The 16,503-nt window shown below is 47.0% G+C and overlaps 1 protein-coding gene across 1 annotated transcript in view; it reads right to left on the minus strand.

The window, feature by feature from the left end:
* Positions 1-15,301: 15,301 nt before the first annotated feature.
* Positions 15,302-16,503, minus strand: part of CHRNA2 (cholinergic receptor nicotinic alpha 2 subunit) — a 36,305-nt gene continuing 35,103 nt past the window's right edge. Inside the window, exons 6-7 of the mRNA XM_068116954.2 lie at positions 15,749-15,893; positions 15,302-15,634 (exon numbers count right to left, since the gene is read on the minus strand). Coding sequence (XP_067973055.2) covers positions 15,768-15,893 — 126 coding nt within the window. The 3' untranslated portion in view covers positions 15,302-15,634; positions 15,749-15,767. The remainder of the gene's footprint in view (positions 15,635-15,748; positions 15,894-16,503) is intronic.

Consider the following 16,503-nt stretch of genomic DNA (forward strand, 5'->3'; position numbering starts at 1 on the left):
CGGCCACGCCTACCCCTCGGGCGTGGCCGCCGCCCACTTGGTTCGCGGAATGATGCCATCACGCCAGTGAGCTTTCGTGTCCGCCACACTACATCATTATACATACTTGTACCAAATTTGATTTAAATCCATTCAGCTGTTCCCTAGTATCACATTTTTACCTGACATAACCTTACCAATATCACCTCACTCCTCACCTTTCAAGCCAAAATATAATCGGTTCATCTTTGCATCATAATATATGTACTTATTCCAAGTTTCGTAAAAATCCCATCACCGGTTCATAAGTTAGAACAGGAAAAGAATTGTTACTTAATTTGACCTTTGACCTTTTGACCCCAAAATCTAATCAGTTAATCTTTACGTCATTGTACATACCTGTACCAAGTTTGACTTGGATCCATTCAGCCGTTCTTAAGTTATTGCGGTAATGAAATAATTGTAACTTAACATGACCTCTGATCTTTGAACTCTTGATGCCAAAATCGAATCAGTTTATCTTTGCATCAGAATATATAATTATACCAACTTTGGTAAAAATCCCATGACTGGTTCACAAGTTATTTCTGTAACAGAATTTTTACCTGACGGGATGTCTGACATTTGACCTCTTGACCTCGAAATCTAACCAGTTAATGTTTACATCGTTATACATACCTGTACCAAGTTTAAATGAGATCCCTTCAGCCGTTCTCAAATTATAAACCTATTACAGACTTTGACCTTTCACTTCTTGACCCCAGAATCAAATAAGTTCATCTTTGCATGATGAATGTCGTTGTCGTTGGAGGTATTGACTTCTATAGGGTTGGTTTTCTAAGGCTTATATCAAAATATTAACTTACAAATAAGTCTTTTAAGGTGAAAGCGCGATGACGTCACCACGTCACGCGGCACGAATGCGCGCCTGTGTCGGAGGTATTGACTTCTATAGGGTTGGTTTTCTAAGGCTTATATCAAAATATTAACTTATATCAAATAAGTCTTTTAAGGTGAAAGCGCGATGACGTCACCACGTCACGCGGCACGAATGCGCGCCTGTGTCGTTGGAGGTATTGACTTCTATAGGGTTGGTTTTCTAAGGCTTATATCAAAATATTAACTTATATCAAATAAGTCTTTTAAGGTGAAAGCGCGATGACGTCACGCGGCACGAATGCGCGCCTGTGTTGTTGGAGGTATTGACTTCTATAGGGTTGGTTTTCTGAGGCTTATATCCAAATATTAACTTATATCAAATAAGTCTTTTAAGGTGAAAGCGCGATGACGTCACCACGTCACTCGGTACGAATGCGCGCCTGTGTCGTTGGAGGTATTGACTTCTATAGGGTTGGTTTTCTAAGGCTTATATCAAATAAGTCTTTCAAGATGAAAGCGCGATGACGTCACCACGTCACGCGGCACGAATGCGCGCCTGTGTCGTTGGAGGTATTGACTTATATAGGGTTGGTTTTCTAAGGCTTATATCAAAATATTAACTTATATCAAATAAGTCTTTAAAGGTGAAAGCGCGATGACGTCACGCGGCACGAATGCGCGCCTGTGTCGTTGGAGGTATTGACTTCTATAGGGTTGGTTTTCTAAGGCTTATATCAAAATATTAACTTATATCAAATAAGTCTTTTAAGGTGAAAGCGCGATGACGTCACCACGTCACGCGGCACGAATGCGCGCCTGTGTCGTTGGAGGTATTGACTTCTATAGGGTTGGTTTTCAAAGGCTTATATCAAAATATTAACTTATATCAAATAAGTCTTTTAAGGAGAAAGCGCGATGACGTCACGCGGCACGAATGCGCGCCTGTGTTGTTGGAGGTATTGACTTCTATAGGGTTGGTTTTCTGAGGCTTATATCCAAATATTAACTTATATCAAATAAGTCTTTTAAGGTGAAAGCGCGATGACGTCACCACGTCACTCGGTACGAATGCGCGCCTGTGTCGTTGGAGGTATTGACTTCTATAGGGTTGGTTTTCTAAGGCTTATATCAAATAAGTCTTTCAAGGTGAAAGCGCGATGACGTCACCACGTCACGCGGCACGAATGCGCGCCTGTGTCGTTGGAGGTATTGACTTATATAGGGTTGGTTTTCTAAGGCTTATATCAAAATATTAACTTATATCAAATAAGTCTTTAAAGGTGAAAGCGCGATGACGTCACGCGGCACGAATGCGCGCCTGTGTCGTTGGAGGTATTGACTTCTATAGGGTTGGTTTTCTAAGGCTTATATCAAAATATTAACTTATATCAAATAAGTCTTTAAAGGTGAAAGCGCGATGACGTCACGCGGCACGAATGCGCGCCTGTGTCGTTGGAGGTATTGACTTCTATAGGGTTGGTTTTCTAAGGCTTATATCAAAATATTAACTTATATCAAATAAGTCTTTTAAGGTGAAAGCGCGATGACGTCACCACGTCACGCGGCACGAATGCGCGCCTGTGTCGTTGGAGGTATTGACTTCTATAGGGTTGGTTTTCTAAGGCTTATATCAAAATATTAACTTATATCAAATAAGTCTTTTAAGGTGAAAGCGTCACCACGTCACGCGGCACGAATGCGCGCCTGTGTCGTTGGAGGTATTGACTTCTATAGGGTTGGTTTTCTAAGGCTTATATCAAAATATTAACTTATATCAAATAAGTCTTTTAAGTTGAAAGCGCGATGACGTCACGCGGCCTTGCCTAGATGTAGGCCGCACCTCATTTTGTCGAATAAAGTGGTATTCGGGTGGTTCCGGTATTTGGGACCGCAGGGACGGAAAGTGCAGGTACGGGGTGCCAGTCACTCCCCAGCCGGCCCGCTCTGAAGGTTCGGATCGGGACAGCGGGATTCATTCCGGTCGCCCGGTCGGCCCGGAGGTGGGGGTGCGGGGCCTGTCACGGAACGTCAAAACAAACGGCCTGCCGGGGCCGCCCAAATGTCGGGCGTGAGGGGCGCGTCCACTAATGGAACGCCTCTCGCTTCCCAGATCGAGGGCCACGTGGTCAGGAGAACCTCGTCCCTTCTGGTTGCCTTGCCGTCCCACCGTGAGCGCTGGTCAGGGTGTACTTCAAACTAAGCTTAAGTGTCAAGCGTTAAGTTCCTCCTTGCCCTCGCAAGGAAAAGGCTAGGGTCAAGCTCTTCCAAATTTCCAAACACTAGAAATAGGACGTCTCAAATTAATTAATTAATTTGTTAATACATCTCAGTCGCCCGCGACCTCTCCAGCGCGGGCGTCGAACCAGTTCATTCCCGGTGCGACCGGGCCGAGTATCGGCCCGACCGTGGCCGAAGCCGTTGATTCCGCCGTAGCACGCTAACGCGTAGGCTCGCGCGTCCCTGGTCCGCCGGGGCTCCGCGGGTGTCCTACCGTGCCTGGCGCCGCTATTCTCTCAAACTTCCGGGAGTAGGTGCCGGTGCCCGGGGACGGAGTTCGCTGTCTAAACATGGTAGCGCTAGGCCAGTGGGACCGCCGGGACCCACGTGCACTCACAAGTTGTTCTGCGCGTGGGCGGCAGTATCAGACCGGGGCGCCCAAACGCTCCCCGGCTAAAGTTCATCCTGAAAGCGCCCACATTGTGCGGACAAACCCCACCAAGTCGAGGGCCACGTGGTCAGGAGAACCTCGTCCCTTCTGGTCACACTTTGCCTATCGGCCGGCCTCGAAGACCGAAATTGTGTCGGTTACCGATCCTTCGGGTTCGGAACTATGCCACCCTATTTGAACTATGCCGATACTCGGCCCGGTCGCCCGGAAATGAACTGGTTCGACGCCCGCGCTAGAGAGGTCGCGGGCGACTGAGATGTATTAACAAATTAGTTAATTAATTTGAGACGTCCGATTTCTAGTGTTTGGAAGAGCTTGACCCTAGCCTTTCCCTTGCGAGGGCAAGGAGGAACTTAACACTTAACACTTAAGCTTAGTTTGAAGTACCCCCTGCCAGCGCTCACGGTGGGATGGCAGGGCAACCAGAAGGGACGAGGTTCTCCTGACCACGTGGCCCTCGATCTGGGAAGCGAGAGGCGTTCCATTAGTGGACGCGCCCCTCACGCCCGACTTTTGGGCGGCCCCGGCAGGCCGTTTGTTTTGACGTTCCGTGACAGGCCCCGCACCCCCACCTCCGGGCCGACCGGGCGACCGGAACGAATCCCGGTGTCCCGATCCGAACCTTCAGAGCGGGCCGGCTGGGGAGTGCCTGGCACCCCGTACCTGCACTTTCCGTCCCTGCGGTCCCAAATACCGGAACCACCCGAATACCACTTTATTTGACAAAATGAGGTGCGGCCTACATCTAGGCAAGGCTGCGTGACGTCATCGCGCTTTCACCTTAAAAGACTTATTTGATATAAGTTAATATTTTGATATAAGCCTTAGAAAGCCAACCCTATAGAAGTCAATACTTCCAACGACACAAGCGCGCATTCGTGCCGCGTGACGTGGTGACGTCATCGCGCTTTCACCTTAAAAGATTTATTTGATATAAGTTAATATTTTGATATAACCCTTAGAAAACCAACCCTATAGAAGTCAATACCTCCAACGAAAAAAGTTTTTTTTTTTTTTTTTACATGGTTCTGTTTGGATATTGTTGGAATATGTTTAAACCGCAGCCGTGATGCTGACCCCCCCCCCCCCCCCCCCCCCAGAATTTACATGTTTTAAACGTTTCCCAGTGTGTACCCTGGTCAGAATAGGTACACCGTATCCCTGCGTGTCGTAAGAGACGACTAAGAGGGTTGGCGTCAAGAAGGGCATCCGGCCATAAAAACATTGCCTCAAAAAGAGAACCATGACAATCACAAGTACATATGGGCAGGGTGCAGCCCGAAGTGGAGATCGGTTTCTGAGGTTTGGGACATGGAATGTAGGGACAATGACAGGGAGATCAGGAGAAGTGGTGGAAGTATTGGTCAGAAGAAGAGTGGACATATGTTGTGTGCAAGAGACGAGATGGAAGGGAAGTGGTGTGAGAATGGTGAAGGGTAGGCAGGGACAGAAATACAAGTTTGTGTGGCAAGGGTGCCCGGAGGGCGTGAATGGTGTTGGTGTCCTGTTTTCTGAGGAGTTTGTAGACAGTGTGGTGAGTGTGACTAGAGTGAGTGATAGGTTGATGATGGTGAAAATGATGATTGGAAAGCTCTTGGTGAACGTCATCTCGGGATATGCTCCGCAGGTTGGTCGAAGCGATGAAGAGAAGGACAAGTTCTGGTGTGCGATAGAGAAGCTGATGGAAAACGTGAAAGATGAGGAAGTTGTTGTGGTGGGAGGAGACCTAAATGGACATGTGGGAAGGAGTATGGACGGTTTTGAGGGAGTTCATGGGGGTTACGGATATGGTGTGAGAAATGGAGAAGGTGAAAGGATTTTGGAGTTTGCTGATGGAGCTGATTTGTTGATTTGTAATACTCAGTTCCAGAAAGAGGACAATATGCTTGTTACATACACGTCAGGTGGGTCGACGACAACCGTTGACTACCTGATGGTGCGTAGGCGAGATAGGGGGCACCTCCGGGACACAAAGGTGATCCCAGGGGAGGAGGCTGTTTCACAGCACCACTTGGTTGTCTGCGACATAAGGGTGAAAGGTGCGAGGAGAGCTCGGCGGGTGAAGTACCAACCGAGAATGAAGGTGTGGAGGTTGAAAGAGGTGACAGTAAGGGAGGCATTAAAAGAGAGGCTGAGTAGGGTAGAGGATGATGTGGTTGAGCTTGAAAGTGGTTGGATGTCAATGAAAGCTAGTCTGTTGGGAGCCGTTGGTGAGGTATGTGGATGGACAAAAGGACCACCGAGGCACTCGGAAACATGGTGGTGGGATGTTGAAGTTGGAAAGAGGATTGACGAGAAGAGGAAGAAGTTCAAAGAGTGGCAGAAGGCGAAGGGTACGGGAGCAGAAACAGCAGAGCATGAAAGTTATAAGGCAGCCAGGAAGGCTGCAAAGAAAGAGGTAGCAAAGGCGCAGGAGGCATGTAGGAAAATGTTCGGAGAACGCTTGGAATCGGAAGAGGGTCAGAAAGCAGTATTCAGGATTGCAAAGCACATAGCGAAAGAGAGGTGTGATGTGATGGGAGTGAGTTGCTTGAAGGATGAGGTGGGACAGATCGTTGTGGACCCAGATGGAATTAAAGGAAGATGGAAGAGATATATGGAAATGCTGTTGAATGCAGAGAATGAATGGGATGGCAACATAGAGAGTAACCCAGTTTTAGGACCGGCAGAGAAGATAACTGAGAAGGAAGTTGAGGAAGCGATAAAAGCAATGAAGAGTGGAAAAGCGGGAGGGCCGACGGGAGTTGTGGGAGATATGTTGAAGGCAGCAGGAAGTTGGGGTGTGAAGAGAATGACAGAGATCTGTAATCTGGTGGTGAAAGAAGGCCGCATTCCAGTGGATTGGGAACTGAGTACCCTCGTCCCTCTATACAAGGGGAAAGGTGACCCTCTGGAGTGTGGCTCGTACCGAGCGATAAAGTTATTGGAGCATGGAATGAAGGTATTGGAAAGGGTGTTGGAAAGGAGGATAAGGAAGAAAGTGAAGATCGACGAAATGCAGTTTGGATTTATGCCAGGAAGAGGAACGACAGATGCGCTTTTCATTGTGAGGCAGTTGCAGGAGAAGTACATGGATAAGAGGAAGAAGTTGTTTTTTGGGTTTGTTGATCTGGAGAAAGCATTCGATAGGGTTCCACGCAAAGTATTGACATGGGCATTGAGGAAGTTAGGAGTGGAGGAATGGTTGATCAGAGTAGTGATGGCAATGTACAAAAGAGCACGCACAGCTGTAAGGACGAAGGACGGGAACAGTGGTGAGTTTGAGGTGAAGGTGGGAGTGCATCAGGGGTCGGTACTAAGTCCACTACTATTTGTAGCTGTGATGGAGGTGCTGGCTCAGAACGTAAAGGAGGGTTTACCGTGGGAGTTGTTGTATGCAGATGATCTGGTGTTGATTGCGGAAAGTATGGATGGACTGAAGGAAAAGATGAACAAGTGGAAGGAATGTATGGAGACAAAAGGTCTGAAGGTGAATATCGGAAAGACAAAGGTGATGGCAAGTGGTAAAGCATGTGGTGAGGTGGAAAGAACTGGGAAGTGGCCGTGTGCTGTGTGCAGGAAGGGTGTCGGAGTGAACTCCATTCAATGTACAATGTGTGCTGAGTGGGTTCATCAAAAATGTAGTGGTCTGAGAGGGTCATTTACCAGTGTGGCAGCTACATTCAAATGTAAGGTGTGCGCAGAGGGAGCTGCAGATGGAGGAAATGTTGAGTTGGATCTTGGAGACGGCGTGAAGCTGGAAGGTGTGAAAACATTTTGCTACCTCGGAGACATGCTGAATGGAGAAGGCGGATCAGACTCGTCAACAGTTGCTCGAGTGAGATGTGCATGGAAGAAGTTTCGGGAACTGAGTGGTGTGCTGATGAGGAGGAGAGTGTCGCTGAAGCTGAAGGGAAAGGTGTATGCTGCATGTGTGAGAAGTGTTATGATTTATGGGAGCGAGACATGGGTAATGAACGTAGAGCAGCAACGAAGGCTGGAAAGGGTGGAAATGCGAATGGTTCGATGGATGTGCGGAGTATCGTTGAGAGAGAGGAAGACAAATGATGAATTGCGAAAGATGATGGGAATATTGCCTGTGATTGATGCTGTGAAGAGGAACAGGTTGAGATGGTTTGGTCATGTATTGAGGAACGATGAAAGTGACTGGTTGAGAAGAGTGATGGAAGTTAATGTAGAAGGAAGTAGAGGACGGGGAAGACCGAGAAAGACTTGGCTAAAGATGGTGGAAGAAGAAATGCGGGCAAGGGGGTTAACAAGGAGAGATGCAGAAAATAGGGCAAAATGGAGAAGATTGTCATGGGGACCGCAAGGCTAACCCCCACTCTAGCAGGGAAAATGGCCTTAAAATGCATGTTGTTGTTGTTGTTTGCATCATTATACATAACTGTACCAACTTTGGTCAGAATCTAATCACTGGTTCACAAGTTATCGCGGTAACAGGATTTTAACCTAACATGACATCAGACCTTTGGTCTTTGACCTCTTGACCCCAAAATCCAATCAGTTCATCTTTACCTCAATATACATACCTGCACCAAGTTTAACTAAGATCGCTTCAGCCGTTCTCAAGTTATCGCTGCAACGAAAACCTATCACGGACAGACGGACAGCCGGACGGACAACCCGAAAACATGCCTTCGGCGACTTTGTCGGCAGAGGCATAAAACAAAATTCCAATTTATGGTCCGAGTCTTAATCATTAATATCCTAAAACATGTAACGGATTAGTGTATGTAACGTTTTGGGACACTCCGTGTAACGATTTAGGGGCACTCCGTGTAACAGATTAGTGTATGTTACATTTTAGGGGCACTCCGTGTAATGGATTCGTGTATGTTACATTTTAGGGGCACTCCGTGTAATGGATTAGTGTATGTTACATTTTAGGGGCACTCCGTGTAACGTTTTAGGGTCACTCCGTGTAACAGATTAGTGTATGTTACATTTTATGGGCACTCCGTGTAATGGATTCGTGTATGTTACATTTTAGTGGCACTCCGTGTAACAGATTAGTGTATGTTACATTTTAGGGGCACTCCGTGTAACAGATTCGTGTATGTTACATTTTACTCCGTGTAATGGAGTATGTTACATTTTAGGGGCACTCCATGTAATGGATTAGTGTATGTTACATTTTAGGGGCACTCCGTGTAACAGATTAGTGTATGTTACATTTTATGGGCACTCCGTGTAATGGATTCGTGTATGTTACATTTTAGGGGCACTCCGTGTGACGTTTTAGGGGCACTCCGTGTAACGTTTTAGGGGCACTCCGTGTAACAGATTAGTGTATGTTACATTTTAGGGGCACTCCATGTAACGTTTTAGGGGCACTCTATGTAATGGATTAGTGTATGTTACATTTTAGGGGCACTCAGTGTAATGTTTTAGAGGCACTCCATGTAACGTTTTAGGGGAACTCCGTGTAACAGATTAGTGTATGTTACATTTTAGGGGCACTCCGTGTAATGGATTTGTGTATGTAACGTTTTTGGTGAACTCCGTGTAAAGTTTTAGGGGCACTCTGTGTAACGGTTTAGGGGCACTCCGTGTAACGGTTTAGGGGCACTCCATGTAACGTTTTAGGGGCACTCCATGTAACGTTTTAGGGGCACTCCATGTAACGTTTTAGGGGCACTTCGTGTAACGTTTTAGGGGCAGTCTGTGAAACGGTTTAGGGGCACTCTATGTAATGGATTAGTGTATGTTACATTTTAGGGGCACTCGGTGTACGTTTTAGGGGCACTCCGTGTAACGGTTTAGGGGCACTCCATGTAACGGATTAGTGTATGTTACATTTTAGGGGCACTCTGTGTAACGTTTTAGGGGCACTCCATGTAACGTTTTAGGGGCACTCTGTGTAATGGTTTAGGGGCACTCTATGTAACGGATTAGTGTGTTACATTTTAGGGGCACTCAGTGTACGTTTTAGGGGCACTCCGTGTAACGGTTTAGGGGCACTCTATGTAACGGATTAGTGTATGTTACATTTTAGGGGCAATCCGTGTAACGTTTTTGGGGCACTCCGTGTAACATTTTAGGGGCACTCCATGTAACGTTTTAGGGGCACTCCATGTAACGTTTTAGGGGCACTCTGTGTAATGGTTTAGGGGCACTCTATGTAACGGATTAGTGTGTTACATTTTAGGGGCACTCAGTGTACGTTTTAGGGGCACTCCGTGTAACGGTTTAGGGGCACTCTATGTAACGGATTAGTGTATGTTACATTTTAGGGGCAATCCGTGTAACGTTTTTGGGGCACTCCGTGTAACATTTTAGGGGCACTCTGTGTAACATTTTAGGGGCACTCCGTGTAACGGATTCGTGTATGTTACGATTTAGGGGCGCTCCGTGTATCGGATTATTGTATGTTACGTTTTAGGGGCACTCCCGTGTATCTGATTATTTTATTTTACGTTTTAGGGGCATTTCGTGTATCGGATTAGTATATTTTACGTTTTAGGGGCACTCTGTGTTTCGGATTATTGTATGTTACGTTTTAGGGGCACTCCGTGTATCGGATTATTGTATGTTACGTTTTAGGGGCACTTCGTGTATCGGATTAGTGTATTTTACATTTTATGGGCACTTCATGTATCGGATTAGTGTATTTTACATTTTAGGGGCACTCCGTGTATCGGATTAGTGTATTTTACATTTTAGGGGCACTCAATCATTGATACATCGACAGGTTTCGAGGAGACAGGAGCAAAAGGGGGTTCTCTTGTTTGGTGTTTTGGAGGTGACTTTGATCCTCTCCGATGCCCCCTCGTGACGATTTGTCTGTGACCGTCTCTCCCAAAACATGTGTTCCCAAGAAACTCTCACCCATCCTTCGAACTGTTGAAAAGTCCAGGAGTCGACTGGGCATCACGTTTTGTCAAGACCATTTGAGCTCCAAGGGTCTCCCAAGTCCACGGTAGCTTGTCTTGGCACCAAAGGTCCAACCGGCCTAGCCTACAGCCGGTTCCACAAGCTTTTGTTCTCACTACAGACATATGTGGAAGTTTCCACATAGAAATATCATTTAGAACTCCAGTTTGGTCATAATACTTCCAATGATCACCTCTTCAAACTGATGCGGGCAGTCAAACGTGGGTCGAGGTTGTCGTTGTCTAAAAAAAAAATTGGAATATCGTGTTGCTGGAGGAAGGCAACTTCGTCTTTCAGGATGACCTCCTGTAAATAAGACAAGAGAAACTGAAGGAAGGAGAAAAGGTTGATCAGAGGAGAGCTTATTGATCTGGGCCGTGAACTGCTGGAGGTCATAGGTAGCTGGGAAAGCCAAAAGTGAGGTTTGCGTGTGAGGAACAAAATAGGATGCAAGTTTATTGGGTCTCTATATTTGATGAGCCACACGGTAGGGATGGCCAGCTGAAGCCAGGCGAGTGGAGCGATGAGGCATCATGGATGGAGGAATTGGAACTGAAAATTTCCGCTGAGCAATGACCAAGGTAGTGGGATCGGTGATAGAGAAGAAGAAGCGGGATAGAGAGGAAACTGCTCCAGGTTGGGTTAGGGGCTGAAGGATGATAGTAAGTGACTTGTGCCCCACAAGTTGATTTCCCTTAGACTGAACTCAATTGAGGATGCACGGCACAGACGGAGATGCTCTGTCCAGAATGTGGAGAAGTATTCCATCGAATCCAGTGTAGTTGGGCCAAGTTAAGAGTGGATCAACATAATTTGGGCTACGTGTGAGCCAAATTGCCATATGCCCCACTTCACGTAGACCACTTTCCGCACAACATCAGGTTAAAGAAGTGTTCGCATGGCTACTGGCATTCGACATGGAAGCGTACACGCAGGACGATTGACAGTGTGGATAATGATCGGTAGCAGTTAGAGACAAGATGAATCCTGAACGCTATCCTGACTTTCAGAGGTCGTGACCTCAGAGCAGGAAGAATCACGTCTTCAGGATGTTGAGGAAGCCGGAACCAAGAGCCAATTATTTATTTATTTTAATACATGGTCTAGGCTCGTGGAAGAGCTAGGACACAGAACAGACCAGGACACAACATAACAAAGAGAACAGCAGGAGAAAGGGGAAACACCAATATCAGGATGGAGGGAGAAGGTAGACGGAGACGGACAAACGAGGGATGCAGGTAACGATGGGGGAACAACTAGGGGTGGTGGTGGTGAACAGCTTGGAAAATCTTGAAGATGAGGAGAGAAGATTTGGGTCGAAGAGAGTGTGGAAGGTGGTTCCACAGGTGGGAAAAGAGAAGAATAAATGAGTGGAGGTTAGGAGTCCTTCTGGAATTAGGCAGCTTCAAGAGGGGGTTACTGGTGGACCGCATGTGTCCTGCAGATACTAAGGGACAGATCACAGAGAGGACAGAGGGTGTAAGACCAGACATGAGGCAGAAGAATACAGAGAGACCATAAACCTGTCGGTGATGGCGAAGTGATAGGCCCATCGACTCTGCTTCATTGTGAGTGATTCTAATGATCTTGAAAGCCTTGGTTTCCATGGTGTCAAGCTGAGCAACATGTGAGGCAGGGGAGCCAGCCCAGAATGGGGAGCAGTACTCCATCAAGCTGTGGATGAAGGCCTTGTAGGTGGATAGGGGTTCAGGTGTGCCAAGGAAGGACTTTGGACGACAGAGGATGCCCAGTCGGCGTCTGGAGGCCAACTTTGAAATGTGGCTCGCCCGAGAGAGATCATGGCTGAGATTGAGACCCAGGAGTTTGAGTGACCGAACCTCTTCGAGAGGGTTGTTGGGAAAGTAGATGGGAGGTCGTAAAGTGTGATAATGTGGAAGAACGTGCGTCTTTTGGACGATTTGGAAATGCAAGCAAGTATGGAGCAGTTGTTGATAAGGGTCATGTGATTGGTCCCATGGACACAAGTGTTAGGGAGGAGCATTATGAGATGGAGATGAGCATGTTGAACTTGAAGGGAGTCCTTGAGAATTGTATAAAGCTGCAGCGGTTATACCTCTGATACTTGCGGTGATGGTGGAGGGTGAAGTGAACCGGACTTTTTGAACATTCGCCCTTAATCGGGGCAAGAACGGGTCATCGCACTTTTTTTGGCGAATTATTTTTCCAATGGTTTGGAGTTTAACTTCAACTTTTAGGTGCAGGAGAGACCCTGTGAGGTCAACAACCCCGAGTCGGTGTTTGTTTGAATATCCGATGATGCTTGGAATTTTTTTAGACTTGGAGGTGTTACCTCATTGCTGGGATGTTCTAACGATCGGTGCCAATCACGGGCCGTGGTACAGTTGCACTGATGGAGGGATTGTAAGATCGAGTTTGGTGAGGTGTAGATGCAGAAACTTTGGGGATTTGACTATGGAGGTGCCTTGTTCATCGCATTGGACACAGAGTGCTGCGTTACCCTTGTGATGGCATCATGTGCGGACGGCAGGCCCGAGGATTCATTCCGATTGGTCCAAATTTGGTTTTAGGGGTTTTCAGGGTGCTGTGTGTAGTACAAGCCAGTTTGTTGATATGGAGCCTCCAGTACTGAGGGTACCAGAGGAGGAGTTCTGTTGAGTGTCATTTATTGAAGATGAGAGTTTATGTGTATAGTCATCCTGGATTTTGGAAGTTTAAGCAGGAAGGGGTTTCTGGAAGAGCGTGTGCATCCTGGAGTACATAGGGAGGATCGAGAGAGAACAGAGGGAGCCATGTTAGGTAGAAGGTAAGGAACAGAGCCCACCGACCGGCTTCTGATGTGAGACCAACAGACATTGTGCTTTGGCCTCATCACGGGAGTCTCCACAGGATCCTGGAAAGACAGACGTGATGCTGGGGCGCCAGCCCATAGCAGAGAGCAGCACTCCATCGAGCTACAGACCGGAGTTTCGATACGATTCACATTTTATCGTCGGACTGTTTTGCAACTTGCAAGCAACTTTTATCATTTTATTTCCTTCCCATTTCTGTTTTAATACCTATAAAAAAAGGAAAGAAAAGTTCCGGGTTTTTTTTTCCTACCACTCGTAACGTCTTTGCTGGTGGGTTTGCTGTAGTGAGGATTAAATGGACGTTGCTCACTCGTGGTGTAGTGAGGATATGACCGGTTAGTTGAGAAGTAGGTTATGGTGTGAGTTTGGAGGGGTCCATGGGGTCTTACAGTGTGATGTTTATGTCACCGTTATTTACATATAGAAGCTATTAATTACTGATTGTTTTCCTGTTTGAAACTTTGCTGCGTGAAGTTTGGCGATTCCACGCGAGAAGGAATTTCTAATTGCCACACCAATTATTATAGTATTGATTTATTTTTTTTGCCATGTGCATTGACATGCCTAATAATAAACTTGGAGATGGTGGCCTATGGGATGTTGGTTCATTGAGTAGGCATAACTGAGGAGCCTCTTATCAGAGAGGCAAATATGACGGAATGCACCCAAAATGCTCGGTGCGCATGCGCAGAACTCCAGGCAGCGCAAGAGTTCCGGGAAAAATAAAATGTATGGTGTGTCCCGGATAAGGATTGTTGCATGGAATGGTGTAGAGACAGAGGGGAGGGTGTCCACACAGCTTGGAGAGAAAGGGTAGCTTGAGATGAGGAGAGTCCCTCTGATCATTCTGAGTTAGCGGCGTGAAGGTTTGGAAGGACTACTTCCGAGTGAACTACTCATCATGAGTGGTCTTGCAGACATGAGCGACCCTGTTGAGGTCGGTGTGCCCACTGATCCCGGCGTGCTTGCAGGTGTGGACGTATTCAGGTGAAGCCGTTCTAGTTGTTCCTTGTTGTCATTGTCCATCTCGACCACCAAACATTGCAGTACAGTCATTCTGATTTCATGTCTTGAGGTATTTTTACACCAGAGCATCAAACCCTGGGGCGAATGCAACCCCCCTTTTGGTCACACTATACTTTTGGCATTGGGATGAGTGTTTCGCCCCGGGTTGAAAAGTCTCACCCCTGGTCTGGAGTATGGTTGAGTTCGCCCCAGTGCAAGAGCAATCTTGGGGGTGACCCTGGGGCAAAAACAGCAAGTGTAAAAGTTCGAGATACATTGACCACCTAGTTGCCTTGGGGCCATCCCCGGGATTTGGTCCAGTGTAAAAAGGCTTGCACCAAGTGTGTGAACCACAAAGCATCATGTCGATAATTCTAAGGCTAAACTCAACAACCTCAGTTGCACCTCTAAAACTCATGTACCCAAACCATCCCTCTCTGTCCCCATCTTACCCCTTTTACCCACTGCCTCCTGGATACTGAAATTTTCATCTGATAAGAAGAATGCTCTGGCCAGGCAGCCTTAGTGATGGGTGCAGATGGCATCAACATCCGTGTTCTCAAATCCTGTTCTGCTGCTCTCACTTATCCTCCATCTGCTTTCTACAGCTGTCCTTCACCTACTGACCACTTCCCCGTTGTTAGGAAGACACTGCCGTGCACAGCAATGGTGCAAAAACAGATTGTCTCAACTACAGGCCTATACGCTTGCTGCCATTTTCATCAGCCATGGTATCCATCAACGCAGCTGACATTGTATCTTCTCTTCAGCCTCATTGAGCTGCTCGGCTTGCCAGGTAGAATACAAGGCCACCTTTTTCCTAGTTTGCTGACTTCCGCTGCTTGTGCTGTCAGTACGTAGCTCTAAAACAGAATCCTTTCATCTCCTCTCCCAATTTCACTGGAGCGTCCCAAAATTTCATTTCCACAAGTGCATTTCTCAAACAGTAGGCCTCACCCAACTCAAAAAAGTTTCAGTAAGGGAGGGAGCGACGCGAGCTCTTTCAATCAAAGGACACGGACGCATGAAGAAGAAGGCGATTTTATAGGTGAGAGATGAGCTGTGCTGTGTCTGCCTTTATTGTCAACACATATACCAACTCTCTCAACCCTCTTCTGTACCACCACATGATCCATCCACGCTCCAAGACCAGTCATCAGACGAAGCCATCCCCGGAAACAAACAAACCACGAATCAAAATGCAGATGAAAAGACTCCAACATCCGGTTATTCAATATCCCTGAAACCAATCGGAAGCTATGCTTATCTAAAATATACTGTACACAATCGACATTTCCACGGTGAATTATTTGTTGTTATTATGATTATTGCACTGATTGGTTAACACTGACAATGGGATAGCAAGTGCCCTGTGGGAGGGTGATGGACAATCCATCTGCGACACACGCATTCGAGGACAGTTAGACACCAAAAGAATGGCCGAACAGTCGTAGGCCCTTGAAAGAAGGAAAACGTTTAATTAATCAATAAAAAGGAACGCTCGACTTACCCTGACGAGAGCAGGTTACCTAAAGCATGCCAGCAAGCCAAGGAGGGAGGAAGAGACCAAAAGTCCCTAACAGGCAGACAAGACAAAAGAGCCAGAGGAAAATCCGGTCGATGACCATTGCAACGTACTTCCAGTCTGCCTTTACCTGGGGGTTGGAGGTAGGAAGGAGTGACAAAATGAGGATGCTTTGGGGTCGGAAGTTTGTGGGGCGCTAATCACCCACAGCTCTGAGGATTAGGTGGAGGAGCAGGAGGAGGAGGAGGAGGACGTAAACCTGTTTTACTCCCACTCATAACCAAGTTTGTAAGGTAAGCTACTCAGGCAATCTGGAGCTAGAGTGTGCATTATAGAGCTTGGTAGATTGCCATTTATCACCTCTTCTAAACATCCCGGTGTGTACCCCGGTTTAGAATAGGTACACCGTATCCCTGCATGTCGTAAGAGGCGACTAAAAGGGTTGGCGTCAGGAAGGGCATCCGGCCATAAAACATTGCCTCAAAAAGGGAACCATGACAATTACAACTACATATGGGAGGGTACAGCCCGAAGTACCCCATGGGGGACCTCACTCCCTCTCTTCAAAAATCAAGGTGGGGAACCCGATCGAAGCAAGGGTGGACATCACTCCATTTATGACGACGAAACGTCTGATGCCCGTCGTGGAGATTGGTTTCTGAGGTTTGGGACATGGAATGTAGGGAAAATGACAGGGAGATCAGGAGAAGTGGTGGAAGTATTGGTCAGAAGAAGAGTGG

This window comes from Myxine glutinosa, chromosome 5 (genome assembly GCF_964187855.1).
Source record: "Myxine glutinosa chromosome 5, kmMyxGlut1.1, whole genome shotgun sequence".
Lineage (NCBI taxonomy): Eukaryota > Metazoa > Chordata > Myxini > Myxiniformes > Myxinidae > Myxine > Myxine glutinosa.